Source organism: Monodelphis domestica, chromosome 6, assembly GCF_027887165.1.
Source record: "Monodelphis domestica isolate mMonDom1 chromosome 6, mMonDom1.pri, whole genome shotgun sequence".
NCBI lineage: Eukaryota > Metazoa > Chordata > Mammalia > Didelphimorphia > Didelphidae > Monodelphis > Monodelphis domestica.
This window is the reverse complement of record NC_077232.1, coordinates 232,401,660-232,429,303: the sequence shown is the minus strand read 5'-3', so window position 1 is coordinate 232,429,303 and position 27,644 is coordinate 232,401,660. Positions and strand designations below refer to the sequence as shown.

The window sequence follows — 27,644 nt, the reverse complement described above, 5'->3', positions numbered from 1 at the left end:
TGCTGCCGTCCTAGCTCTCTCTGGTACCTGAAACCAGTGTGAGATGTTGGCCCCGCCGCTGCTGGACTTCTCCGCTAGGAGGATGCTGACGTCCTATCCCCCTTGTGAAATACTGTTCCCACCCCTGCCATCTGCTGGCCCTGCCCCTTAATGAGCTAGCTTTGAGACTACTGCTCCCACCCTTTCCTGATGTCGGCCCCACCCCCGCCTGAGTTGGCCTTCCCTGCCCTTTCTTTGTCTGAGCTGGGACCTTGACGTTGGCCCCGCCTCCCCTTCCTGGGCTGGCCCTCCTACGTAATTATATACGCAGGCACGCAAAAGTACGTCGAAACAGGAAGTGGGGTCCAAAACAAACGAGCCGGGCTGAGTTGGCTCTGCAGCCGCGGGCCAGGCTAGGGGAGGGGGAACCCCCGAGACCTGCTGTTGGTCCTATCCCTTCCAGGTACCGCTCTTTTCCCTGTCCGGGAAAGAAGCCTCCCTGGGCCGGGAGCCGCGCCCCCCTCGCTCCTTCCCGGGCCGGGTGTAGTCTCCTAGAAGCCTCGGGTGCCATGTCGGCCATGGAGAAGCACCTCTTCAACCTCAAATTTGCCGCCAAGGAGCTCAGCAGGAACGCCAAGAAGTGCGAGAAAGAGGAGAAGGCCGAGAAGGCCAAGATCAAGAAAGCCATCCAGAAGGGCAACACTGAAGTGGCCCGCATCCACGCCGAGAACGCCATACGCCAGAAGAACCAGGGTGTCAACTTCCTGCGGCTGAGCGCCCGAGTGGACGCTGTGGCGGCCCGAGTGCAGACGGCCGTGACCATGGGCAAAGTCACCAAGTCCCTGGCCGGTGTCGTCAAGTCCATGGACGCTGCGCTAAGGAGCATGAACCTGGAGAAAATCTCGGCGCTTATGGACAAATTCGAGCACCAATTTGAGACCCTGGATGTGCAGACACAGCAGATGGAAGACACGATGAGCAGCACCACTACCTTGACCACACCGCAGGGCCAGGTGGACCTGCTGCTCCAGGAGATGGCCGACGAGGCTGGCCTGGATCTCAACATGGAATTGCCCCAGGGCCAGACTGGCTCCGTAGCCACCGTCGCCTCCACGGAGCAGGACGAATTGTCCCAGAGACTTGCCCGACTACGGGATCAAGTGTGATGGGACAACAGGCTCTGCTGGCTGTTGATTGCATTGGCTTCTGAAACATTCTTTCTGTTGCTTACACACACATCTCTGTCGCCTGCTCCAACCATACTGGAAACAGTGTATATTGCCAGAGTGCATAAGTGCTGTTTGTGTGTTACGATGACCCTCTTTTTAAAACGCAGGAAGAATTTTTCGATCTTTGGGGTTTTATAGTCTGCAATGAAGTGTGATTTCTACGGGGCTGAAGAATTCGGGGGTAGGGGGTATACTTTTACAGATGGACTACGGTTTAAATTGTATTAAAAGTTGGGCCAGAATGTCTAGCTCTGCATATTTGATTTAGAATAATCGAGCTGACTGTTTTTAAATACCTGCCTAGGTCTTATCTTTGGAGAACTGAGTTTTAACTGCCAGTCCCATACCCTTTTATCCAGCATTCTCCCCAAATAAGAGATGAAAATGGGAGCAAGTAGAATGTCTCCAATTGGTTTCTTAGAAAAAAATCAGCTTAGGTTGTTTCTGCCTTTATAACAAATAAAGGCTACTATTGGATTTTATTCTCTTTTCATTAGACTTAGTTTTAATTAAGAAAAGCATTTTTACACAATACTTTAACTACTGTTTTGGTGCTGTAAATTATTTATCTTTTCTGGAAAAAAGTGCATGTCACTTCATTTATCTAAGAGATTAAGTTTACTTAGGTTTTTTGTTCATAAACTCACAGCTATATTTACATTTTCATTCTCATCATAGTTTGTAACATTAAAATGTATAATCATTCCACATTTAGTTAATTCTTTTTAGGGTGTATTTAAAAAAATGCATTTGTGTGTAATTCTCAGTGTTGATGTTCTCAGATCACTTGACTTTGGAAAACTGGCCGTATGTCTGTGTATAGGACAGAAATATTAAAATAATGGGATGATATAATTTCCAAAGTTAAAACTATATTTAAGATTCCTAGTTAAATGTTTCTAAAACCTCGTTGTCTTAAAGCAGCCACTCAATAATTGGCAAAATGGAAAAAAAAATAATGGAGCCTTGGAGTATTTAACTTATCTAGTCAGTTAAAAATTAGAAATGTATTTTATTTTTTGAAAATTTGGGAGTGAATCATATGTATGAGACTGGAAAGCAGAAATATTATGATTCTTAATGAATAAAGTCCAAGAGGAAAACAACTTGATAACAAGGTATACTTTACTCTGGCCAGTTTAATCTTAACTGAAATGCACAAGTTAAAATATAGCTGTGACTTTCTGAGAGAACATGTAGTTGACAGTGACTCAGCGAAATATCAAGGCAAGTGTAAGGACCTAGGTGAAGGATGTATAATTTTTCTCCCTGCTGGAAGATGTCTCCATGAAAGAATTCCAGTATTTTTTTCAAATAAGGAAGTTCTATTGCAGAGCAAACTGCTATAGAAAATCTTCCTGTTGTGAGTCATAAAGGCATCCAAAGTGCAATTACAGAGTTACTTGTAACACAGTTCTTAGCCAGGCGTTCACTTATTTATAACAAATATTGTTATTAACTTCCTAACAATTGGTATTGTTATTGATACAAAATGTAAATTGAGATTCTGTTTGAATAGAGCTAAATGCAGTTAGAAATTAAAGTTTTGTTTGTCTTAGTACAGGATCCTTGGCTGTATGCTATTTCTGTTAAAATGTAGAAACCTTTTATTTTCTTCCTACTAAAATTTTCTTTTTCAAGTCAGACAGTCCAGGGATATGTAGAAGAGATAACTATACAAACCAAAATGCTGAGGGAATATAGTTTCCTTATTTTCTTTCTGTAGCAAGTAATCATAATTAAAAATAGAAATCATTACAAATCTTGGTTAGAAGAAGCTTTGGAAAGTAGAAGGAACAATTCCTACTGTGGTGAATAAAAAAGTTAGTGATTTGGGGGACAGAGGGTGAGAGAAGGAGGGAAAAGTTTATGCAATTTGATTAGAAGGGAAAGGGTTATTTTCTTCTCTGGATTTTGTCATGGTCACACCTGGAGTAATGCTCTCTATCCTGAACACAGAGAGAGCAAAATTAGGGTTAATGGTTAAGAGATTTAGTTTTGATGTCATCTAAACCCAGAATGGGCCACCTTATTTGGTAACTTCTCTATCATCTAAGGTCTTCAAAACACCTTGTTCAGTGTTTTGGAGGGGATTCTTGTTCTGGTATAGGAAGGATTATATGGCCTCCAGAGGTCCCTTCCAGCAGTTAAATTATGTAATTGAATGAGGTTAACTAGGAATAATCAAATGTTGTTGACACCTGGGAAGGCTTGGGTGAGACAGGAAAAGAGGTTTTAAATGAATACAGTAAAGGAGAGGAAAATGAAAATGTTCTTTCAAAAGTATTACTTAAAGAATTACATTATTTATTGGGGTAGGGGAAATGTTTCTTGGAGTGGGGAAGGTTAATCATAATGAGGATATTGTAGCCTTGTGCTTTATTTTTTAATCAAAATTTTTTTTCAATGAACATTTCCTTTCATCTACCATCTCCCCTCAACCCTCTTACTGAAGAGGGAAAACAAGACAAGAAAATCATTGAAATATGCATATATAGGCAAGCAAAAAATCTTCCTATTAACTAATCCTGTTCAAAAATATGTGTTCATCACCATTCTCTCAGGAAAAGGGGAGCATTCTTCATTATTAGTACTCAGTAATTAATTAATCATAGTTGGTTTTTTCATTGATCTTAAATCTTAAAATATGGACAACTTCATGAATCTACATGTTATCTTTGCTCAGGGGCCACATGAATCTGGTTCATTTCAAGTTTAGTGTCTCTGCTGCTGAAGTGAGCATAAGCCTGGTGCTTAACAAAGAATTATTGGGAGTCTGTTCACTTAGGAGAATCCAAAAAGAAGAGGGAAGTATAGAACATAATACTTCTTTGAAGTGACTCTCAGATGATTGAACTATATTTCATGAAGTGATTTATTGGATAATTGAACTATCTTTGAAGCCTGGTAGTGTTTGTTTTACATTCTTATTACCTTTGCCATGTATATGCTGATATTAATTAAAAATTACTAAACGTTCATTAAATGCCTACAATGCGCCAACACTGTTCCAAGTGCTGGGGATATAGAAAAGTATAACTTCATCAAATGTTGTGAACTAGTTCCCGGAAAGCAACAATTTAGGTTTGTTTCAATAGAAATAATAGTATAAATGAGTAGTTGGTCAAAAAGATGTGATAGCAATTTCCATTAGATTAGGTGGGAATGTCTGTATAACATATTGATGGCATTATTGAAAGGACAGCCTTCTAAGGAGATAGCCTCTATGGGCCATATAAGTCCATATAAGTGGGTATCTAGGGAAGGAGGGTGCTGTTAAGGAGAATCCATTTTTCTTTGATTCCTCTTCAAGGCATTCATAATAGCAAGACTATCCATATTAAAGAAATGCAATTAAATCTTTAGTAGCAGAACAATTCAGTTATTTGACTTTTTTCACTTTTAGCTAAACAAAAAACTGCATCTTTCTGGTAAAATACCTTTCCCTGAAGACTTGGACCTCTCAGTTATTGGGAAGGTGAATGAAACTGAGCAAGATGAAGAATTGGGTGATTCCTTTGGTTAGTATGTGAATTTTTAAAAATTGTGCTGTTAAATATTCATAATATCTTTAAATATAAAAATCCATTGCCTGTATCTCAGAGAAAATACTTGTTTATTTGAATTTTTCCCCTCAATTTTAGGTGAGTTGAAGCTGGTTTTCTGTCATCAACAACAGGAATATCTTTCAATTGTATGGTACTTGCGACTTAGAAAACACTTTTATTAGCTCAACACAGGCACAGTTTCAAAGTTTCTTGTTTTTAATTTTTGTAACTGCACTGCTATTTAATCACACAAAAACGAGAAAGATGGGTTTACTGGTACCCAAAAGCAGAATAAGCAGGCCAAAATGACCCAGAATATTCAGTACTGAAGAACCAAAGACTAACCCAGCACTGGCTTTTTTCAGTCATTTTTTTTTATGGTGTTTTAATTACAAACAGGAGGAAGAAAGTATTAGAGAGAGGGAGGGAGAGAGAGAAGGAAAGAGGTTTTAAATACCCACTCTGCTCAGGCTGAGCCAAAGCGGGCTTTAAGGCCCTGGATAGTCAAGGCAAGGAAAGAGATCAGTCCTTATCACTCACATGACCAATCTGGAGAAAAACAGTTCACGCCTCCTCCAACTCCAAGCATCAGCCTCCCACTGCCTCTAGCCCTCATCACAGGAAGTCTGGAGAACTCCCGAGGCTGTTCTCTACCTCACTTCCTGCATCTCACATGTGCCAATGGAGGCTCTGGCTTGACCTAGGACCGCCCAGAGGTCTGCCCTTTTTGCACATGTCTGTTGAAGGTCATATTCTCAAATAATTAAATCTTGACTTTTGCTGCAGCACTTTCTAATCTTGTTACATTGAGTAGGGTGGATATTGTAGTTTCGCAAGACCTGATTCTGTTATTCCAAGTATCTCTTGTTATTGATCAGGAAATAGCTAAATCCTATCTTCTAAAGAATGGTCTGAATAGGGCGGAGTAGTTTTGAAATTCACATGAACAACTAATCTACTTAGGTACTTTTCTAAGGGATTGAGGATGAAAAAAAAAAGAAAGCTCAAAACCAAGCACTTCCCAGCTGCAGTTCATCTGTATTCTCCCTGTTCCCAAAGGTTCTTGGAATCTATTGTCTGACCTTGCTTGTTGGTTTTCTTGTCAAGTCTTCTCTCATTGTATTCTCCATACCTCCTAAAGGCCATTGATCTTTCTCTCTCCAATAAATACCATGACTTCTTTACTGTACCCACAATTCTGTGATTAGTCCAGGAGCTTCCTTCCATTTGTACGTGATATTACAAGAACTATGAGAGAAGTAATAGTTGTTGTGATCACTGCAGATGAAAGGAATCAGAAGCACCAGATCTAAAAATGATGCAGGCAGCTATCCAAAAAGGGGAGAAACCTTTATTCAGATGTTGGAGCTAAGGACCCAGCTTCATTAAAACAAAAGACTATATGTGGGGGAAACGAATGGAAAGTAGTTAAAAGGAAGAGACGAGGGATTGGACATAAAATACATAAAGGGTGATGGTGACATAAGGGTGATATCAACAAATGTAAGAATTTTACAAGAAGGGTTGGAACAAAATATTAGTAAAAAGCAGAGAGATGTTATGGAGATGGAAAAAGAGATTCAGAATGTTATAGCAGAGATACAACAAGATATATATAATTCAAATACATGGAGCTTACTAACACAAAAAGAGAAAACTAAAGAACAAATTAAAGCATATCTAGAAAATTTCTTTGCATGTAGATTTGGTTTAGGGATTGGACAGAAAAGAAAAAGTTACAAAACATAACACTAACAACAACATAAGGTTACATCGGTAAAGAAAAAGCAACATCACAATTCTCTAAACCATCACAACACAGTAACAGCAAAGAAAATAGATATAAAGAAAACTACAACTAAAGAACCAATCTACATAGTTGATAGTCTTACAGAACCAATCGATCCACACAGGGACTAATCGAAACAACTGAAGAATGTTTAGGGATAACTCCAGAGAAAAAGAAGACTAGTTTAAAATGTGGTTGTTGGGCAGCTAGATGGCGCAGTGGATTGAAAGCCAGGCCTGGAAATAGGAGGTCCTGGGTTCAAATGTGGCCTCAGATACTTCCAAGCTGGGTGACCCTGGGCAAGTTATTTAATCACCATTGCCTAGCCCTTCCTGCTCTTCTGCTTTGAAACCAATACTTAATATTGATTTTAAGAAGGAAGGTAAGATTGTTTTTAATGTCATTATTGTAGAAATTATTTTCCTGGGTCTGTTCTCTTTAGTCTGCATCAGTTCAAATCAATCATCTCGGGTTTCTCTGAAACTTTCCCTTTGAATATTTCTTATGGCACAATAATATTCCATTAACTATATAATTTCATCTATTCCCCAATTGATGGGTACCTTTCTCCCTCCCCAGTTTTTAGTTCTTTGTTCCTATAAAAAGAGCTGCTCTAAGTCAATCTATATATATCTAATTTTCATCACTAGATCACATGTGGTATCTTTTTCCTATCTCAATAGCAACAGAGGATGCGAGAACTTACCTATATCCACTTGATATTCTTTTATTAAACATACATTTCCCAAAAGTTACTATTAACTTTGAAATAATTCACATCCAGGTCCATATGTTGACAAGATGGTTTAGCTGTTTTGTTTGCCACTAAAAAAAAAAAAGATGAATGGAAGCTTCTTTCAGAAATGAGACTACTTCAGACCTCATGGTTTGGGGAGCAAATGTAACAGTTCCAATGCCATTTTAGTGTTGTCCTTATATTTTATATAGTTGCTCCTTTACATAGTACTGCTCTGTATTCGGAAATGGAAGAAATCTGCAGATCTAGTGAGACGACAATTCCTTCAGTTGATTCTCCTCCACCTGGAAAAAAGGCCAGAAAAGGGTATGTTAAAGCCAGTTGCCTTTGTGTGTCTTAATGGGATTGTTGAAGAACTCATTATAGTAATTACTTATCAAAAACTAGAAGGCATTATCAGTCAATGGGTTGTAGTTTTATCTTCTTTTCCAATGCACTAGTGGTATCACACTGGATGAGCTTCTTGCTTAACCTCTCGAGGTCCTGGACAATTCCCTAAGACTTCTGTTACTGCAGAATGGCCCACTGGCAATGGTGGAGGGAGTTTCCTCCCTGGGTCTTTCCTAAGCCAGTGACATCATAGGTCCGGCAAACTAAACTAGGACATTGCTTCTTTTTTTCTGATTTATTTATTTTAAAATATATGGCGACATGATTCATATTCTCTTTTCCCTCCCTCCTCCCTTCTCCCCTCCAGAGCTGTCAAGCAATTCCACTGGGTTATATATGTATTATCACTTGAAACCTATTTCCATATTATTCATTTTTATAATAAAATTTTAAAACGAAAACCCCAAAACCTATACCCATATAAACAAGTGATCCATCATATGTTTTTCTTTTGTATTTCTATTCCCACAGTTCTTTCTCTGGATGTGGATAGCGTTCTTTCTCATAAGTCTCTCAGGATTGTCCTGGATCATTGCATTGATGCTAGTAGCAAAGTCCGAATTGGGGAATTGTTACAAAATTGATGTGTAACATCTTGCTGTCATTTTAAGTGACAGTTGGAAGAGTTACACGGATAAAAGTTTGGTTAAAGTTTACATTGTGTATTGTTTGGTGCAGTGTGGAAGTGACTGAAAATCACTCTGAGGAAGAAGAGGACTCTATAATAGGGAGAAGGAAAAAGGTAAATTCCAGCCAGCCATATGCATTTCTAAACCTGTTCAGATAATGGCTATAGAGAGACTTAGTTTTCACCAGCAACTTTGTGGACAAAAGAAATTTCTACTTGAGACATAAAAGAATGCTTCCAATATAATACATATATATTCTACTATTGGGATGCTATTTTTGCATTGAATAGTAATCTTATATTTATATAGCATTTGATGAGCAAAATGCTTTATAGCCACTATCTCTTTTGATTCCCCCATTGTTATTTCCATTTTGCAGAAGTAGAAATTGAGGCATAGGGTAATTGAGTTGCCCAGGATGGTATAGCTAGTAAGTAGTAAAATCAGGTCTACCTAAACCTCTTATGCATTATTAGCTCTCTGCAATAGCTAAAAAATAAGTTCTGAGAGCTGGCTCAGGGCCTGTGAAATCACATTTAACTGTTAATAACAGTTGTATAGAGCTCATATATAACCCTTAGTGTGCATTGCCAGCTTCCTAACAAGTTGAGTTTTTAATAATTTTGAATTATTTTCAAGACAATACTGCAATTGGTTTTTCTGTAGATGCGAAGAAAATCCAAATCAAGAATTAATGATACCACATTGGAAAGTGTTTCAGACAGAGTGACATCTATGGTAAAGAGTATGAAAAAACAGAAAGTTAAAATTTCCCCAACTGTGTATTCTGCAAGCCTTTCAGAGAAACCTGTGGAATCAGTGTCATCTGATGAACTCATTTGTGTTGCTAAGAGAGCCTCACTTACCACTGAGAAGGAAAAGGTAAGAGATTTTTCTCTTTGGCCATTACTATTCTCTGTGTTGTCTCCCCTTATTAAAGTATATGTTCTGGACTTTTGAACTCTGGAAGGGAGGGTCCCATACTGACACTCTAGCAAACACTGGAAATCTGTATCAGACTGAATAGCTATCAAGAAAGCCAATGAAAAACCCTAGTAAATGACTTCCTCCACCTCAGAGTTACAGAATAAGCCAGTGACCCACAGGCAGTAGGAATGAAGAGGTGCCAGAAAAGACAGTGATAGTGAAGCAAAATAAGACAGGAAGCGTAAGACTAGACACCCAGCCTGCAAGGCTCTGATCCAAAGGCAGGAGGAACAGGGGACTACCTCCAGAAACCATAGAGGAGTGGGAAACTCAGTGTGAACCTTGGGATTGGTTGGGACCAGAAGTGGCCTTCTGAAGGTAACCATACTCATACTAGAATATCTAAGGCCCAGGGGCTCTGAGGTCTGTAGCACTCTATCCCCAAATGACATAAAGATCCAAGAGGGCTTAAAAACTATTGATATTTTTAGTGTAGACACATCCCAGGAAATAGAGGTCAGGGGAGAAATGTAGGTGACCCTGGTTGAAATCAAGCAGGGCCATCCATCCTACCCAAAAGAGCAACAGATTCTGGCTCAGGCACACAATTCTGATTTCAGAATGAAGGGTGGAATTATGAGGAAGTTACTGACCAGTATGAAGAATTACTACAGATTCAGAAATACCTAAAAACTAAACTTAGAAGACCAGAGTAACTCCACAATAATTGCAAGAGGTAAAAGTAGATATTCTGTGAGAATTACATGGATACAAGAAAGAAATGAAGCAAGAGATTAAGAAGTAAAAGCTCTAGAGGAAAAAATTGGAAAAATGAACAATTTAGAATAGGAGTGATGAGCCTTGCTCAAGTAATAGGTTTCTTGAAAATTTAAATAAACCAAACAGAACTCAGTGACTATGAGACAGTAAGAAATATAATAAAAAAATTTTAAAAAGAAAAGAAAATAAGGCGCATGCTATTAAAAAAAAACTGACCTAGAAAATAGATTGATAATCACTGGATTTGTGTAAAAACATGACTAAAAATATCCTCTGGATGTTATACTTCAAGAAATTATAATAGAAAACTGGTCAGATCTATTACTATCAGAGGGTAAAGTGAAAAATCATCTGAAGGAACCAAGAGGAAAGGTTCCAGGAGTCTCACAGTCAAAACCCATAAGCTTTCATGTCAATTAAAAAAAAAAATACTTGAAACCACCAGTAAGAATTCAGGTATAAAAGGAATGTTAGGAACACACAAGTACTGGCAGCATCTTCTTCCAATGAAAGAAAATTTTGGAAATACAGCATCCAAAAGGCAAACTCTATAGACTTAACATTCAGGAATAACTTCTCTGCAAAACAAAGTATGATCTCAGAAAAGAGGATTTTTTTAATGAGATAGAGGATTTTGAAACATTCCTGAGGAAAACTACTGAACAAAAGAGGATCTTTGAAATGTAAACACAAGACTCAAAAGAAACCTAGAAAGAAAAATGAATGTTTGGAAGGGTCTGTACACTGACGACTTGCTAAGATTCTAATGGGGGAGAAGAAACATGTCTTTTCCAAATTTTAATGTCTTCAGAGGGCATTGAGGGAGAAGCCAAAGACCTGGGATTGCTTTGATTCTGTTCTGATTATTATAAGAGGGGAAAGAAAAAAATGGCAAAAGAAGGAATATAGTGCTGCAGAAAAGAGAAGGTAGATATAAAAATAGATGAAGAAAGAGGCAAGGGAAGCAGCCATCAGGAAGCTCATTCTTATCTGAAATGGTCAAAGGAGGAGTGAACTCACATAGTGTTTAGTGTAAAAATACATCAAACTCAACAGGGAAAAAAGCAAGATCAGGACAGAGTTAAGGAGAACAATACTAGAGAGGGAATCATTACAAGCAGAAAAACCTTTAGTTTTGCAGGGTAGCTCTTGAGGTTATTAAAAAGAAAAAAGATTTGGAAATGAAGATAGTTTCCATTAATTGATGAATGGCCAAATTATGGTATATAAATAGAATATTCTTATGTTATAAGAATAGTGAAAGATATTTTAGAAAAGACATTTTAGAAAATTCTGGAATTGATGAAGAACAAAGTAAGCAAAACTTGGAGAACAATTTATACAATATCAACAAACTATTTTGAAAGACATGAATTTTGGTCATAGGAAATTTGACCAACTATGACCCCAGAGGACTTAGGGTAAAATATCTTACCCACCTCCTGCCAAGTTAATTAAAGAGTGACTGGCCACATAGAAGGCATCTAATGATTCTTGTGGAAAAAGATCTCTTACCACTCCTTTGCAGAGTAGGTGTGAAACATTGTATGTTTTAACACTATGTCATATTTTTCTCAATGTATTGGGGTTTTTTTTTGCTATTTTTCTCCCAATGTATTTTTTTTCATTCCTCCCTACAAAAAATATTCCTTTAATTATTTCTACTTGACTTATAACTTCCATCTCACTTTCTTTGCTGATTGCTTCATTTTTCATTAAAGACATATGTAAGCTTCCATTATCCTAAAAACTTTTGATACCCTCAAACTATCATCCTACTTCTCTTCTTTCTCCTGCCACCTGTCTGCAAAGATTGGTTTATACCACTTTATCTTAAATACTAGTGTATATAACATAATTCACCTCCACTACTATATACCAGTTGCTTCCTCAAAAGTTACCAAATGACTTCTTAATAAACAAATCCACTGAGTCTCATCTTCCTTTACTTTTCTCTAGTTAGGATTTAACCTACACCATCATCCTCACTTTGTTGAAATTCTGTCTTCCCTTGACTTCCATGAAACCATACTATCCTACCTCTCCTGGCTTGTTTATTCATTTTGGGGGAGTTAGCTCTTCAGTCTCTTCCACTACTGAAATATAGGCGATCTTCATGACTCTGTCCAAGGTACACTTTTTTTCCTCCTTGAGTCTTCATTCTCTGAGTGTGTTTTTTCATTTTGTACTTCAGATATCACCTCTTTGGGATTATCTTTCCAATCTGTGCCTCTAGGCCTGCCCTCTGCATCATCATCATCATCAGGCCTGCCTTGCTCCTTGGGGGATGCAAAGCGTTCCTCAGGCATATCCAGGAGTAATTCTCTGGCCTGACTAAGGATTTCATTGGAGTAGAGAATTCCCAACGTGGAAACTTCACAGATGCCCCCCAGCCCCATGGCCAGTATGTGTGCTCCTCGGTGATCCTGGCACTCAGAAGAGCCCTTCAGCTGTAAAAATCCATATCATGGATAACAACAGTTAGCATTTATAGAGTGAATTTTGAGACTACAAAGAGCTCTAAATATGTTACCTCATTTGATCTTAGCCATAGCACTTTGATATAGATGAAGAAACTGAGGCTCCGACGGTGAATTTGAACCTGTCATGTCTCCCTAACATCAAATCTGGCGTTCTTTGTGCCATATTCTCTCTGCTTCTCCTCAAATCCAACATGTTTAGAACCAATATCATGTTTCTCCCTGCTCCCCAAATTTCTCAGTATTCCCATTGCTGCTACCGTAGCTCAGGGCCCCGTTATCTCCCTGTTCAACTAACACAGTAATTTCCCCTCCTTCCATTTTTCTCTTTGAATCCTCCTAGAAGTAATGCTTATTAGTGTAATATATGTAAGGCACAGATCTGATCTGCTCAGAATCTGTCTGTTGCCTACAGAATAAAGGATACACTCATTAACATGGTCTGAGGTGAGATTCTGTCTCAGAAACTTACTAGTTTTGTGACTGTGGGAAAATCACTTAACCATAGCTTGCCTCAGTTTACTCATATGTAAAATGGAAATAATGATAGCACCTGCCTTCCAAGGTTGTTGTGAGGATCAAATGGGGTAAAACTGTAATTGAAAAACTTAACACAGTACTTGGCACATAGAGGTGCTATATAAACGCTAACTCCTGGCTCCATGCTCTGACTTCAGTCCTCTCTCTTGTCCTCTCTCTCTCTCCCTCTCTCCTTCTCTCTGTCTCTCTCCTTCCCTCTTTCTCTCCCCCTAAAGTAGATTTATTCCCACCAAACCTTCCTGCCCCCCAGGCTTTTTAACATAAATCCTTCATCTCCCTGAAGTGTGATGCTTTTTAATCTGAATGAGTGAGAATATACTGAACTTTACAAGCAAATTATAACTCAGTTAAACATCACTTTGGATTAATTGCATAGTTCATGATTTCATGCAAGTTTTTGAAAGTATAATTTGGCATTTTTTAAAAAGTTCTTATCTTATTCTTGAGCAAAGGCAGGAAAATGACAAATATTTTCCCTACATATTGTTTTGTCCTTTTTTTTACGTACTGCGTTCTCAGTGAGTGCATCCATTTCTCAAGTTGCATTATGTTATTTGTAGACACCTCCTAGAACAAGACGGAGCCCTCATGGAAAGAGGGAGAAATCTCAAAGTGGACCATTAAACTCAGGTAATAAATAATGACTATTGTGGCTTCATGGTAAGTTAGGAATTCCTTTCTGGGAAGTAAATTCAAATATATACTATATGAATGAGGCCTGGACCTGAAGCTTCCAGAGGAGGAAAACTCCCACTATCAATTGTGCTAATAATTGTGAGACTTCTGTGCTTCCAGGGGATCTACTTTTCTCTTCCCTGAAGGAAAAAGATTGCCTTGAGTCATAATATTTGGCTTTGTCTATTCCATAGTAGGGACTTTTGGAATGAATGCTGGCTTTGGAGCCAAAGGGTCTGGGTCCAAACATTGCCACTTACTAACTGGGTAAATCATTTAATCTCTGTGGGTCTCAGTCTCCCCATCTGTAAGATGAGGGGATTGGACAAGACAAACTCTATGTCTCTGATCCAAAGATGCCTCTGCGCTTCTGCCAAAGTTCCTAAGCAGATTTGTACCCTGGCTCCTTGATTTCCCCTTCCCTCACCAATTGTGTTTCTTAGGGGAGAGTTCTTAAAAAAGAAACTCCTTGCTCTTTAAACCTTGTTTTCAGTCAAAAGCTGATATAATGGGGGCAGCTGGATGGTGCCAGGCCTGGAGGGGGAAGGAGCCAAATTAAATCTGGTCTCAGACACCTCCTACCTGTGTGACCCTGGGCAAGTTACTACCATCTTTCTAGTGAGGGTTTAAAAAAATGATCTAGTGAGCCTCAGCTTCCCCATTTATAAAATATGTGTGATAATACTTGTACTCCCTATCTCGGTAAGTCTCTGTAAAGAAAATGCCTGGTAAACCTTAAAAACGCTATATAAGTATGAGTGGTCACATATCGAATAAATTAAGGATAATTAAATTAAATTTTTTCACATCGTATATGAAAGACAGCCTGTTTTCATACTATGAATTCTTCTTGGCTATTTTCAATGAAAATACATTAGCCATTAAAGCTGACCTTACCAGAAGCTACTCTTGTCCCAGGGATGCTACTGGAATACCAGCAAGCCCCTGACCCTCCAGAATTCATGAGCCTGAGAGGACCTCATTGTCATCTAGTCCAATGTCTTAGTTTTTCTGCTAAGTAAATCGAGGTCTAGAGGAGATTAACTGGCCCCAAATCACACAGGTCCTCTGGAGCTGACCTGGGATTCGAGCCCTGGGCTTTGGACTCCACGTGCAGTGCTCCACACAGCATTTAGAGAATGCCGTGATTATTTTTAGTAAGAGTACTGAAATAGCATCCTTTCTCATATCTCAGTGATTTCTCCTCCTCTCTGTATGTTTGGTCTCTAGGTAAGAAGAAAAGGTCTACCAGAGATCTCAGAAAGCCAGAGGTTGTTTTATCAGCATTTGAGGAAATTCTGGTAGAGTACAAGTAAGTGTCTGCCATTGTGCTCCTCCATCGAGATAATAGTAGTGTTGTCTTCATCAAGATAGCATTCTCAGTTCCACAAGTCAACTTCAAAAGGGTGCAACAGCCCCTGTGCCTCTAAGTTAGGGAGGGGATAAGGGATAAGGATAGGACCTGGGATATCATTCTTGCAGGAAGAATTGCCTCGGACACCATGAGTGTCAGGGCCACAGCTAGAACCCAAGAGCCCCCTTGTTCCGAGGCCAGATCCCTGATCCATCGTTATTCTACACTGCCCCTGAGAGACACATATTCAAAAACATGGGACGCTTATGTATTAGAGTTGTGCTTAAAAGAGGAATAAGAAAAGTTCCAGGTGACATTGAAAGGGAGAAGGGGTTGCTGCTAACTGAAGGAATCCAGGGAGGCTTCCTAGAAGAGGCAGAATTGGAAGAGAAAACATGTGTACACTTAAAAGCATATGTGTGTGAGAGATCTTGTGTATGTATATACAAATGGGTATATGTGTATATATAAACATACATGTAGTCTATTAAGAAAACAGAAATGAATCTGCAAAAACTTGTTGCATGCTTACAGCTTGCACTAGGATCGCTTCTGTCAATAAACAAGAAGTTTGATGACCTATCTCTGGCATTACCATTTTGTCATCTGACTGGTCCAAGAAAGAATCATTTCTCAGACTCTTCTGAACAGTATTTTATTAGCTAACACTAGGAAAGACCAAAGGGATTTTTGTGAAAGTAGCTAGCACGGTGGATGACGCACCAGGCCTGAAATCGGGAGGTCCCGAGTTCAAATGTGGCCTCAACAATTCCTAGCTGTGTGACCCAGGGCCAAGTCACTTAACCCTGTTTGCCCGGTCCTTATTTCTCTTCTGACTTGGAACTGATCTTTGGTATTGATTATAAGACAGAAGGGGGAGCTTTAAAAAAAAACAAAGAAATTAGATTTACATGGCACTGGAATCTGAAAAAAACAATGGACTCAAATGTCAGGAAGACCAACTTGGCAGTTTTAAATATATGTATCGATTCATCCCCCATTTATACAGAACCACAGAAGGGGCACCTGATGCGTCTAAAATATGCATTTATCATTCTTACCCAGAGAACAGCCTCATCATGTGGCCTGCTCGGAGTAAATGCTCTTGTCTCTGCAGGCAGCAAGTGTCATCTAGAGTGTGTCAGAGAGCAATCGACCGGTTTTATTCGGTTTTTAAGGAACAGCTTATTAAAATGGTACGTTTTACTGATGTGAAACCGTCATTTTGGAGTCTGAGTTGTTGGATGCGTGCACATTGTCTCTTGCTCTTTATTTATTTTTACTTTTAATTTTTTTTATTAAACCCTTACCTTCTGGCTTGGAGTCAATATTGTGTATTGGTTACAAGGCAGAAGAGTGGTAAGGGCTAGGCAATGGGGGTCAAGTGACTTGCCCAGGGTCACACAGCTGGGAAGTGGCTGAGGCCAGATTTGAACCTAGGACCTCCCGTCTCTAGGCCTGGCTCTCAATCCACTGAGCCACCCAGCTGCCCCCTCTCTTGCTCTTTAGATGAGGGACTGCAGTGTTCCTGCTGTGGCCGCGGGCCTGTAGCCTGGGCGAGGCCACGCTGGAGCCGGCAGGGCCCAGTCCACTGGGCGGGTGTGCATTCTTGCTAAAACATCCATCCGTAGACAGACGGGTCTGGTTCTGGACGTCGAGTGTGAATGTCATGTTTTGTCTCGTGTACAGCTCACGGAAGTCCAGAGACTGAAAAACTTGAAGCGGGAGAACGCCAGGGTAGGTCTCACGTGCTTTGTGCTGTCCTTCTGTAACTGGTAAACAGTCATCTCCACAGTACCTGGGCCCCTCTTGGGGGGTGCTTTATGGTGAGCAGCGCTTCCCAGGGATCTGCCCTGTGGTCTGCCCAGCAGGCCTCGGGAAGAGGCGCTGCGGTTGTACGCTGAGCCGGACAGGCCTGAAATGACCTGCTCTTGGCAGCTGAGGCGGAAGCGGAGTCGGGTCTTCCTGATGCGTGCGGAATCCTTCAGCCTTTTCCCCTCTGTCTAGTATCTTTTAAGGCAGAAGCGTAGGCAGCTCTAGGCTGTCGGGGTGAAGTGCCCTGGCCAGGATCGCCCCGTGAGGAAGTGTGTGAGGCCCGATTTGGGCCCCTTCCTCCTGCCTCGGCCTATGCTACCTCAGCACCCTGGGCCCTGAGTCTTAAAGAGAAGAAAGCTGGGTTTCTGGACTTGGGGGTCAGAAGATCTGAGTTCCAGCTCTTCGACTTACTAAGTGACCTCAGACAGATCCCTTCCCTCTGGGCCTCAGTTTCCTCATCCGTATGAGGGGGAGGATAATATCTGCGCCACATGTGAATTGTCAAGGGAGACAACTCGCCTTTCTGGGCTGCTTTAAGAATGCCAAAGTGCTTTTCTCACACTATTTGGAGGTCAAATTCACATGACGGGATGTCTCCTTGCCAGGAATTGTCTCCAGTTGTCCTGACTCTATGGATTCACACATTCATCACCATAGTGGTGGTTTTATAGATGAGGAAACAGACGACCTACAGCTCCTTCCCGGAGGGACTCAGAGCCCTTTCTTGTCTTCTGTTTTGGACTTCTGCCAAGCCCTGGATGGCGAGCCAACATTTCATCTAATGATCTCTGGGGCTCCTTCTACCCATGGAGGCCGTGTGGCACAATGGAAGGAGCCCTGTTTCGACAGTAGACGGCCCAGGTTCAAATTCTGTCTCTGAGGTTTACTCCTGGTGTGAACAGAGGGGTGTCACGTCCCCTTGCTGCCCCGAGGCTCCTCATCTCTAAATGGCAGGGTGGGTCCTTCCGGCTCTTAAGGAAGTGATCCCATGACCTCCTAAGGCTGAGTCTTTCCACGACGACAGGTCGTCTCCTGCTTGTGACAGGTGGATGACAGGGTGGGTAGAGCAGGGCCTGGAGCCAGCAAGCCCGGAGCTCAGCTTGGCCTTACATGTGACCCTGGGCAAGTCACGCCACCCTGTCTGCCTCCATTTCCTTATCTCTAAAAAAGGAGATAATAATAGCACCTGCCTTTTGTAAAATTTAAAATTAAATCTTTTTTTTTTAAACCCTTACCTTCTATCTTGGAGTTAATACTGTGTATTGGCTCCAAGGCAGAAGAATGGTCAGGGCTACGCAATGGGGGTTAAGTGACTTGCCCAGGGTCACACAGCTGGGACGTGTCTGAGGCCAGATTTGAATCTAGGACCTCCCATCTCTAGGCCTGGCTCTCAATCCACTGAGTACTTAATAGTAAAAATATTATATTTTAGGAGTTTTATTATATGATCATTAGAAATCAAGGAATAAAGGGGATACTGAATAAAGACCACGTGCCCATGGCTGATTAGCCATTTCAAAATCCCCGCGCTTAGCTTACCACCACCACCATGTTCGCTGCATCATGCCAAAAAGCTGAGCAGGACTGCCCACTGAATATTTATTCCCTGTCTACAGGAAGTCCATAACGACAGGAAGTCAGTGGGCTCCCGGGATGTGGTTCTTTTTTAGGGTCACAGATTTTCAATGATACACTTTCAGGGTTGCTGTGAAAATCAGATGATGACCGCTCAGCACAGAGGCAGACACATAGCGAGCACTGTAAAGTATTCGCTATTAGACTAACGGGAATTGCCATTTCTGAATGCTCTGTGGAAATGTAAGCAGCCATAGTGATGATGCTCATTCCTGTGCTACTCAGGTGATGACAGACGCCAATAAGAAAAGGAAGTGTCTGTTTGAAGCCCAAGAGCAGCACATCAGGTAAGTGATGGAGTGCAGCCATTCGGTTAGTCCGAGGAGGCTCCAGCAGGCATCGTGGGGTCCGCATCGCTCCTGTGCGTCGTCCTCTCGTCTTTTAGCCAGGAGACCGGGAGGCAGCCACGTTTGACTGCTCAGAGACTTTCCTCTCTCCCTATTGGCTTAGTTCCTCCTGCCCATAAATGCAGCTGCAGCTCCTCAGTCACGAAAATCCTCCTGAGCCTTCCATCCCAGCCAGCTGCCTTGTAGCTCAGCCTGGCCTCCCGGGGTCCTGGTGCTCTCCCTGTGGGCTCCCCCCCGTCTGCTGACCCCCACCTCGGGTTCCCTCCACCCCACAGGTGTAGGAACTTGTAGGCCACGCCCAGAACCAACCTCTTCCTTCCCCCGAGCCTCCCCCCTTCACCATCCTGTCAGGCCTTTGTGCCCATCCCAGGAGTCCTCTCGGCCTCCTCCAGCAGCCTCACAAGCGTCTTTCCTGACGCCTCCACTGACCCCCAATGCAGGCCCTCCTCGCCTCACTCCTGGCTACTGCAGCAGCCTCCCATCCGTTCTCTGTTCAGCCGCTGACGTGCCAGTTCTGCTCAGTAAACTCTAGTCAGCCCGCTGCCAGACAAGCAAAGACAAAATGCTGTTTGGCATTCAAGGCCCATCCTAGCCCGTCCCCTCCGTCTTTGCAGGCTCCTCCCGGCTCTTTCACAGACAAGACCCTCTTCTGTTGGCTTTGGGGACCCTCGGGCAGGCCTGGGCCCAAGTCTCTTCTTGTACGGGAAACCTTTGCGGGCCTTGGGCACCCCAGCGTCCTCCCTCGGCGCGTTACTGCTATGGGCACCTCCTGTGCCGTCCGCCCCGTTAGGCTGGGGGCGCCTTGAGAGCAGGGAGCGTCCCTCTCCTCGGGGTGACAGTGGCAGCACGGGGCCCGGCCCACGCGGAGCTTCACGTGAACTGATACCGACTGGCCTAAGGTCACGTGCCTCGTTAGAGCGGGGCGCACGCTTACTGACGTTCAGTGTGAGAATTAAATTAATATTCCTACCCAGGGGTGTGTTTTATGAAGTCTGTTAGGAAGGGTAGACAGTCGTAGCTGTCAGCCTCATCGGTCCTCTCGCCTAGCCTGCCAGTGCCTTCCTCGTTCCCCCTTCCCTGCCTGCCCCTCACTTTCACCGCACAACTGTCAGCTGAGGCATGTTGGCGGGCAGGCCAGGCTGCTCCGGAGGGGGAGGGAAGGAACTTCCTTGACACAGTTTTAACCCTCACCTCCCATCCTAGAGTCAACACTGACTGCCCATCCACCGAGCCTCCCAGCTGCTGCTTGTTTTCTTTTTGCTAACTAAAATTATACGCCAAAATACTTGGGGAAAGTCCTAGAATTTTAGAAGTAGGTGGTACCCTGGAGACAGTGTAGCTCCACCCTGGATTTTCCTTTATCGGCATTTATAAAGTGCCTTGAACCCTCGCTGGGTGCTGGGGAGCTGGCAGGGGCGGGGGTGCTTCTGGGAGCCCAGGCTGAGTGTGTTTGTTTCAGTGCTGAACCCCAGCTGAAGCTTCTTCAGAGGAAGTACGAGGAACTGAAGCACCGAAGATCTGCCCTCAGGGAAGCCACGTGGTTTCTGTCCAATTTGCAGCACCTTCATGACGATTATGCAGCTCTTGTGAGGGGCGCCCCCGCACAGAGGGAACAGGTGAGCCGAGCCGGGGTCCTGGCGTGCTTGTGGCACGCTCTGTGCACACCCACAGATGGGGTGGGCCAGCCCCATCGAGAGAGCCCTTGACGCTGCGGCTTAAGGGACTCGCCGGGGTCTGAGGCTGGATCCCAGCCCGGCTTCTGACTCCAGGCCCAGCACTAACCGCTGTTACCTAGGAGCACACCTCCCTGGAGACAAAATAAGTCTCCGTTCGTTACACTGCTTTAAGCTCTTTACTTTTGAAGTCACGTTTATTGGAAAGAGCCTTGCTACAGAAAACCCATGGGGAGGCTTAGGCCTTTTGTACAAATCCTTATTGAGAATAGAGTAATTTTTTTTCATCCAAGAAAACCGGCAGACTCCACTTGTTGCCACTTTTCTCCAGAATCAGCCAGCAAGCATTTATGAAATTTAAGTAAAGCGCTGTCTAGAGTTGGGAAGATCTGAGTTCAAATCTGGCTTCAGACACTTCCTCGCGGGGTGATCCCGGGCCAGTCACTTAACCCCATTGGTCTCCATTCCCTCATCTGTAAAATGAACACCCTGGCACCTACCTCTCGGGGGTTTTGTGAGGATCAAATAATGAAGCGATTAGCACCGGGCCTGCTCATCGTAAGTGCCATGTAGACGGTAGGAATCCTGCCCCCCGGGAACAAGTACAAAGGAGGCTGAAAGGGAACACTGGCAAAATACGGTGTTTGCCACAGTGGGGAGGAGCATCTGAGAAGCGAGCAGGAGGGCCCCTCGGTGGCGGGGCTGTGGCGTCCCTCCATCACTTGCTGGAGAAGCTCTCTGACGGAGCCACATTGGTGATCTCGGAGGAGCAGCTTGGGGACCAACCCCGAGTAGCCAAAAGGAGCTCGTGGTCCGGCAGTGCGAGCAGCTTCCGGGCCAGGCTCCCCCGGGTTACTCCGAGCTCTCAGGACGGTTTGCCTCCCACGGGCTGGAGGCGGGCTCCGTCTCCCTGGAGTGCTTCCCGGCTGGCTGGCCAGTCCCAGCTCGCGAGTTAGGTCGCCATATTAGAGAAAGATGCCTAACCCCACATCATTTGATCCCATTGGCCGAGCTTAGGAAACCCCGAAGGCCGCATGTCCGGTGTCCTGGGAGAGGTGCTCTTTCCTGAGGTCACTCATGGGTCCCGGAGCGCCTCCTGAAGTGCTTCTCTATTGCTGGAGCTGCCTTGGGGTGACCTCCTGGTCACTGGGCACCTCATCGTCTGGAACTTGTCTTCTGAGGAGAGAAACGGCTTTCTGAAAGCGTATCTTTACTTAAGGAGCCTTTCCACAAGCTAAGGAATGAATGGTTTTGAGAAATGAATTCCTTAGGTGCACCTCTATGTTTTTCACGTATATATTTTCACACACCCAGAGGGAGGGCGAGAGAGCAAATGAGCCCTATGACACTAGGGGGAAAGAGCAAACTATCACTGGCCTGATAAGCACAGTTGGTCACGAGGAGGACCCAGGAAATCCTGCTTCAGTAATTATCTCCTTTTTTCCACTCCCCTCTGTTTCCCTTGGTTTTCTCTAATTGAATGCTTTCTTTGCCTTCCCAAAGACAGCATTAAACAGACTGAGAGGAGACCAGAGAGCCTTCTTCTTAAAATATAGCCATAGCCCAAGACTGCGTGGCCTGACATGTCTGCAGGGACCACTTGGGTGGGAGCACTAGTCTGAGCCAGGCCTTGACCTCTGCAGGGTACCAATGGGCCCAACACTGGCCCCGAGCGGCCAGTGCCCCATCTCATGCTCAGGACAGCGCCCTTCTGATCACCAGTGGGGGCTCCAATCCACAGGCTCCAGGGACTTGGCCCAGAGTTGCCCGTTTTCTAGGGCCCCTCGTCCAAGAACAGTTTTCTCCGAGCACAAGAGAGCAGGTCACTGTGCAGTGCCACAGAATTGTAAGATTTCACTCGTAGGAGGTAGGTGCCTTGACTTACCTTGATCATTCCAACTCCATGGTCATTCTAACGACTTTTCTTCCTTCAATAGTACGATATATGCAGCCTGCCAGCTCTGCTGCTGGAAGCCAGAGGCATCGCAGGAGCAGCACAACACCTGAGAAACATCAACGACCACCTTCAACAGCTCGTTGATCACAAATGAGAAAGAACTTGCCTCATGTCGACCTCGGAATACTTTTTCTGGAGATGAGTGACTTTCTGTATTTAACTTATGAAATTGTCCTCAAGATCTGTCATTATTTTTTGAATGTGCTTTAGAGCAGTGCCCTGTTGGTAAAGGTCTGTGGTTTTGTAAAAAGATGAGTAAAAAGCACACGTTACCTTTCAGATGTCCAGGATCTACTTGAGTTAAACACACTTGCTGGTAAGTTTTCTTGGATGCATGTGTGTGTTGTTTGAAAGCACATTGATGTGTGAGAGGATTTTCTCAATTGGATTTTATTTGTGAATGATAGTAATTTTGCAGTGCCACCAATCAGCAAAATTAGATTAGATAATGTGCTTCATAGAACAATGTCATTGCTAGTTATTTTGCCTGGCTAGATATTAAATATCTTAAGAGCTATAGTTTTGATTTTGTTTAGCAGTAGGGGGTCTCAAATTTTAAGTTTCTGAATGAAAATTTCTTTTAGAGGATAAATTTTGTTTTGATATAATAAAATGACTTGCCAAAAATATACTTCCCTAAGCCATAGTATTTTTTTCTTAATTCTTAAGAAGGGGAGGGAAAGGACAGCTAGATGTCTCAGTGGATAGAGATACAGACCCAAAGTCAAGAGGATTTGGGTTCAAATGTGACCTCAGTCACCAACTAGCTGTCTGTGACCCTTTTAATGGGATTACCACTCTTCTGCCTTGGAACTGATATATATATATATATTAATTATTGATTCTAGGGTAGAAGGTACAAGTTTTAAAAAAATGGGAGGGGCATATAGCATAGATAACATTTTGCTGATGTGCTTTCAATCTCTCCCCGACCCCTTTTTTTTTTAACCATAAAATTTTCCCCCTTATTCTGTTATCTTTTTGTCTTTGTATCATATATGAACTTTCAAATATATATTCGTTTCTTCCAACACAGAAAGACTTCCATTTTACTTTTAAAAAGTTAGTTCTACAAAATCAACAGCCCAACTTTCTCTGAAAATACAGTGATATTCTACAAATGTCCCATTTCTGCGAAAATGGAAGGGGGTATGTTTTCTCTATTCCAGCGCAGTTTTGGTCTTAAAACTACAGTGGTTTGTTTGGGTTCTCATTGTGTGTATTGTTTTCCTGGTTTGCCTTATTTCCGTCATTTCTTCATACCAATTTAGGAATCCTTTATATTTGTTGTTTTCTAATAAAATAATATCCCATTATATCTACATGCCAAGATTTATTTCAGTTTTTTTCATGATAAATGGGTATATTATTTGTTTCCAGCTTTTTACAGTAACAAATCATGCTGCCATGAATTTGGGCCAACATACCAGGGTGTTTTTATCAATGAACTCCTTGGCATATGTAAACCAGTTGTGGGAGCAGCACAAAAAGACAGAGGCTTCCATGCCCAGCACACCCCAGGACGTAAAACTTCTGGGTAGATAGGAAGTCGGGGGGTTTCCATTCAGCAAGGTTGTGGAAATAAGCCTAGAACACCCCGTGCAAAGCCTCTGGGTTTAGAAGCAGTAAGACATGTAGCTTTTCCCTTCAACATGAACTCAATCCATTTTTTACCTGTTATCAGATATCCTGCCAGGAATCACTGGTACAAGAATTCCATGAGAAACCTTAACTAGGTAGTCAGCCATTGACATATTGATCTATTACCTACAGAAATTCCTGCGTAGAACCACTGAGGTAACCTAATCTATTGTCTCCATCTTGTAAATCATTACTAACCATTGTCCTGTAAAAGACTTACCTAATCCCTTAGCCTGCATCCTTTTCCCAATAAACTATCACTGCTCTGAGAATCTTCGTAGTTCTTAGTCGGCACAAACCCTCCTGTAAGCTTAGTATGCTTCTCACCCTGGCTGGACGATCCACCAAAGCTGTTTGCAGAGTCTCTGCAAACAGCTTTGGTGGATCGTCTGACTGGGGTTTGCCAGATCAAAGGAAAGGTTCCATGTAGTAGTTTTTTCCTCCATAATTTGAGTTTTCCAGAGAATTTTATTTTGGATCATTTCAGTTTTCACAAGTGCCTGTCCCAAGAGACAGTCTTAAAATGATTCCATTTGATTTGTAAATAAATCCCATCACTCAGTAAACTTTTTTTTTAACCCTTTACCTTCCGTCTTGGAGTCAATACTGTGTATTGGCTCCAAGGCAGAAGGAAGGGTAAGGGCTAGGCAGTGGGGGTCAAGTGACTTGCCCAAGGTCACATAGCTAGGAAGCGGCAGGCCAGATTTAAACCCAGGACATCCCATCTCTAGGCCTGGCTCTCTATCCCCTGGGCCACCCAGCTGCCCCCTATAGTTCTTTTAAATGAAAAGGAAACTCATTCAAGCTCCCTTGCTCATTTTCCATATTATCCAAGCAGTGGAAGCCAGAAGTGACAAATATAACATAGACAAAATCTGTGTATCCCAGTGAGGTTTATTGAAGGCTCTTATTTTGTCAGCAGATGCCTGGTAAGCTGAGAGGGCTACCATCTTGGATCTCCATCTTGGGTGTGTTGAGAACACCTTTCTCTCTATGCCATCTTCTTTGGTGGTATCTCTTATCTCAGTGCATGATTCCCAGATCCATATATTCAGTCCTAACTATTCTCCAGAGCTTTCTAATATCACATCAACAAATGCCTTTTAGACATCTAATAGACGTCTGAACCACAGCATGTCCCAACCAATTTTTTCTCTTCCCCAAAACTCCACCTTCCTCCAAACTTCCCTGTTATTGCAAAGGCATGCCACCTTTCTAATTAGCCATGCTTCCGGCCCACGTCATCTCTGACTCATCACTTACCCTTGTCTTTTCTGCCTTCCCCACATCTCCTGTATATTGTTATGAGGAAGAGAGGGTTATAGTAAGAGATGATGGTCTGCAGAGGACAGGTGCATGAAGAAAGATTCTAGAATGTTGAAAAGGAAGGGTTGACCTGAGAACTTAGGATATGGGAGTCTCTCTGGGGGTTTGCTGACTGTAAGCAGCTGCAAAGATTTTATTGCCAAATACCTGGGGGAGTTTCTATACCTGTCCTTGCTGTTGAGACCTGTGTTTCCCTTGAAAGATCTTTGAACCTGGAGCTAGCCTGAAGCAGCATCCAGTCATCTGCAGCTGTCAGTAAGTGGAGATCTGAGTTCATCTGGACTTGGGATCTTTCCCTTGGGTCCCTGTCTAATCTGCCACAGTTCAATATCTCTAATAACAATTAAAGGAGGTTTGGGTTAGCATAGGATAACTAGTTCTAGGGTTCGGGATTTTTAGGTGAGGGAGGAGAGGGTGAAAAGAATAGTCTAACAAGCCCATGAAGAGCCTTCTCACAAAGGTGTAGTTTCTGAGGTCATTAGCTAGAAAAAATGATAGTAATTCCCTTTTCCCTTCAAACCTCTCAGAGTAAATTACAACTTCCAGTGACTTTTGCCTACTCTGTGACTGAGTGGTCTGTGTTTTGGACCCTTGACCAGGTTCTGGCCTAGGCAAGCCTGCCCTTTCACCCATAGTGCAAACCATTGATACTGGTCCAAAGTAGGTCATTTATCCCATCCAATCCCATTTCCCAAAATGCCCCTATTACAATACACCCCCTTCTCTACTTACCCAGTGGCTTTCCTTCTAATTGGGCTTCCAGCCTCAAGCCCATCTTCCACTCAGCTGCCGAAGTGATTTTCCTAAAACGTAGGTCTGACCACTCACCTTATCCTGCTCACCATCTCCCTTGATTTCCACTTACCTCCAGGATTGAAAATAAAGCCCTTTACAACCTGGGCCCTTCCTACCCATCCAACCTTCCTTCTCTTCTAATCCAGGGAAACTGGCCTTATTGTCTCTCCTTAACCTCCCGCCCCTGGAATGCTCTTTTGCAGGAGGCCTTTGAGCCTGTCTCCCTTTGTGAAGATTAAAATTAACTCTCCCCTGATTATAACAATGAAAATATTTAACTCTCCCCTGATTGTGAAGATTAAATTGTAACCCCTGCCTATTTTTAGAATACGGTACTTAAGTTGAGTGGGAGATCTGCCTATTTTTAGATTTAATCCCCAAAAGTGTAAACATCCTACTTAAAGTTAAGCATGGAAATCTGCCCATTTTAGATTTAATCACCAAAGGTGCAAACACCCTATTCACACTTTGGGGGAGGTCTGTGACCCATGTGTATGATAGTGGGTGATGAATCAGAATCGACTGACTGCCTTCTGGGCAGTCCTAGGCAGAGCGTCGACTATGATTGATAGACATAGAATTAGGGAAGTGACACAAGAGAAAATGTCTTTAAAAGGAGCTGTTACATCCTGTGAGAATTCAATTCTTCATGCTTTCAAGTTGAAGCTGGTGAAGAGGAACAGAAGAATCTGCTGACTGGACTGACACATGGTGAGTGAAAGGCTGACTCTTAACTGCTGAAGAGACAGACCTCAGGAAAAAACCTACTTTTGAGAGAGGCTTCCCCCAGGTCATGGGCTTTGCCAAGGCTGGCTGAAACTAACTCTCCCTGCCCAAGGGGGGCTGGAGATAAATTACTTAGTGCTGAGGCTAGATATCTTACCTTATCCTCTGATTTCTTGCTTCACTCTTTCTACATTTTATAATGAAATTATAAATAAAATTCCTTTGGAATTAATTAAATTTCTGGCAACCACGCTCTTAATATAAATCCAATCCTTTAAAAAATAAACCCCTTATCACCTCACACCTAGTAGATTGGCCAACATGACAGCAAAGGAAAGTAATGAATGCTGGAGGGGATGTGGCAAAGTGGGGACATTAATGCATTGCTGGTGGAGTTGTGAACTGATCCAACCATTCTGGAGGGCAATTTGGAACTATGCCCAAAGGGCGATAAAAGACTGTCTGCCCTTTGATCCAGCCATAGCCCTGCTGGGTTTGTACCCCAAAGAGATAATAAGGAAAAAGACATGTACAGGAAAATATTCATTGCTGAGTTCTTTGTGGTGGCAAAAAATTGGAAAATGAGGGGATGCCCTTCAGTTGGGGAATGGCTGAACCAATTGTGGTATATGTTGGTGATGGAATACTATTG

General features: G+C 42.7%; 2 protein-coding genes across 2 annotated transcripts in view; both read left to right on the top strand.

Moving 5' to 3' along the window:
• The window catches only part of CENPU (centromere protein U), a 57,422-nt gene extending 33,598 nt beyond the window's left edge, over positions 1-23,824 (top strand). The window contains exons 4-14 of the mRNA XM_056803821.1: positions 4,615-4,729; positions 7,494-7,608; positions 8,371-8,434; positions 8,988-9,203; positions 13,609-13,678; positions 14,954-15,035; positions 16,195-16,273; positions 16,767-16,814; positions 18,753-18,814; positions 20,334-20,490; positions 22,485-23,824. Coding sequence (XP_056659799.1) covers positions 4,615-4,729; positions 7,494-7,608; positions 8,371-8,434; positions 8,988-9,203; positions 13,609-13,678; positions 14,954-15,035; positions 16,195-16,273; positions 16,767-16,814; positions 18,753-18,814; positions 20,334-20,490; positions 22,485-22,598 — 1,122 coding nt within the window. The 3' untranslated portion in view covers positions 22,599-23,824. The remainder of the gene's footprint in view (positions 1-4,614; positions 4,730-7,493; positions 7,609-8,370; positions 8,435-8,987; positions 9,204-13,608; positions 13,679-14,953; positions 15,036-16,194; positions 16,274-16,766; positions 16,815-18,752; positions 18,815-20,333; positions 20,491-22,484) is intronic.
• Positions 298-2,774, top strand: LOC100012112 (charged multivesicular body protein 1B2-like). The gene has a single exon (XM_007496058.3). It carries the CDS (start codon positions 549-551, stop codon positions 1,143-1,145), a length of 597 nt encoding a protein of 198 aa, XP_007496120.1. The 5' UTR covers positions 298-548; the 3' UTR covers positions 1,146-2,774.
• Positions 23,825-27,644: the final 3,820 nt, after the last annotated feature.

Bases quoted from the DNA above. Each gene is read 5' to 3' on its own strand.
- LOC100012112 (XM_007496058.3), top strand. From the start codon at position 549: ATGTCGGCCATGGAGAAGCACCTCTTCAACCTCAAATTTGCCGCCAAG.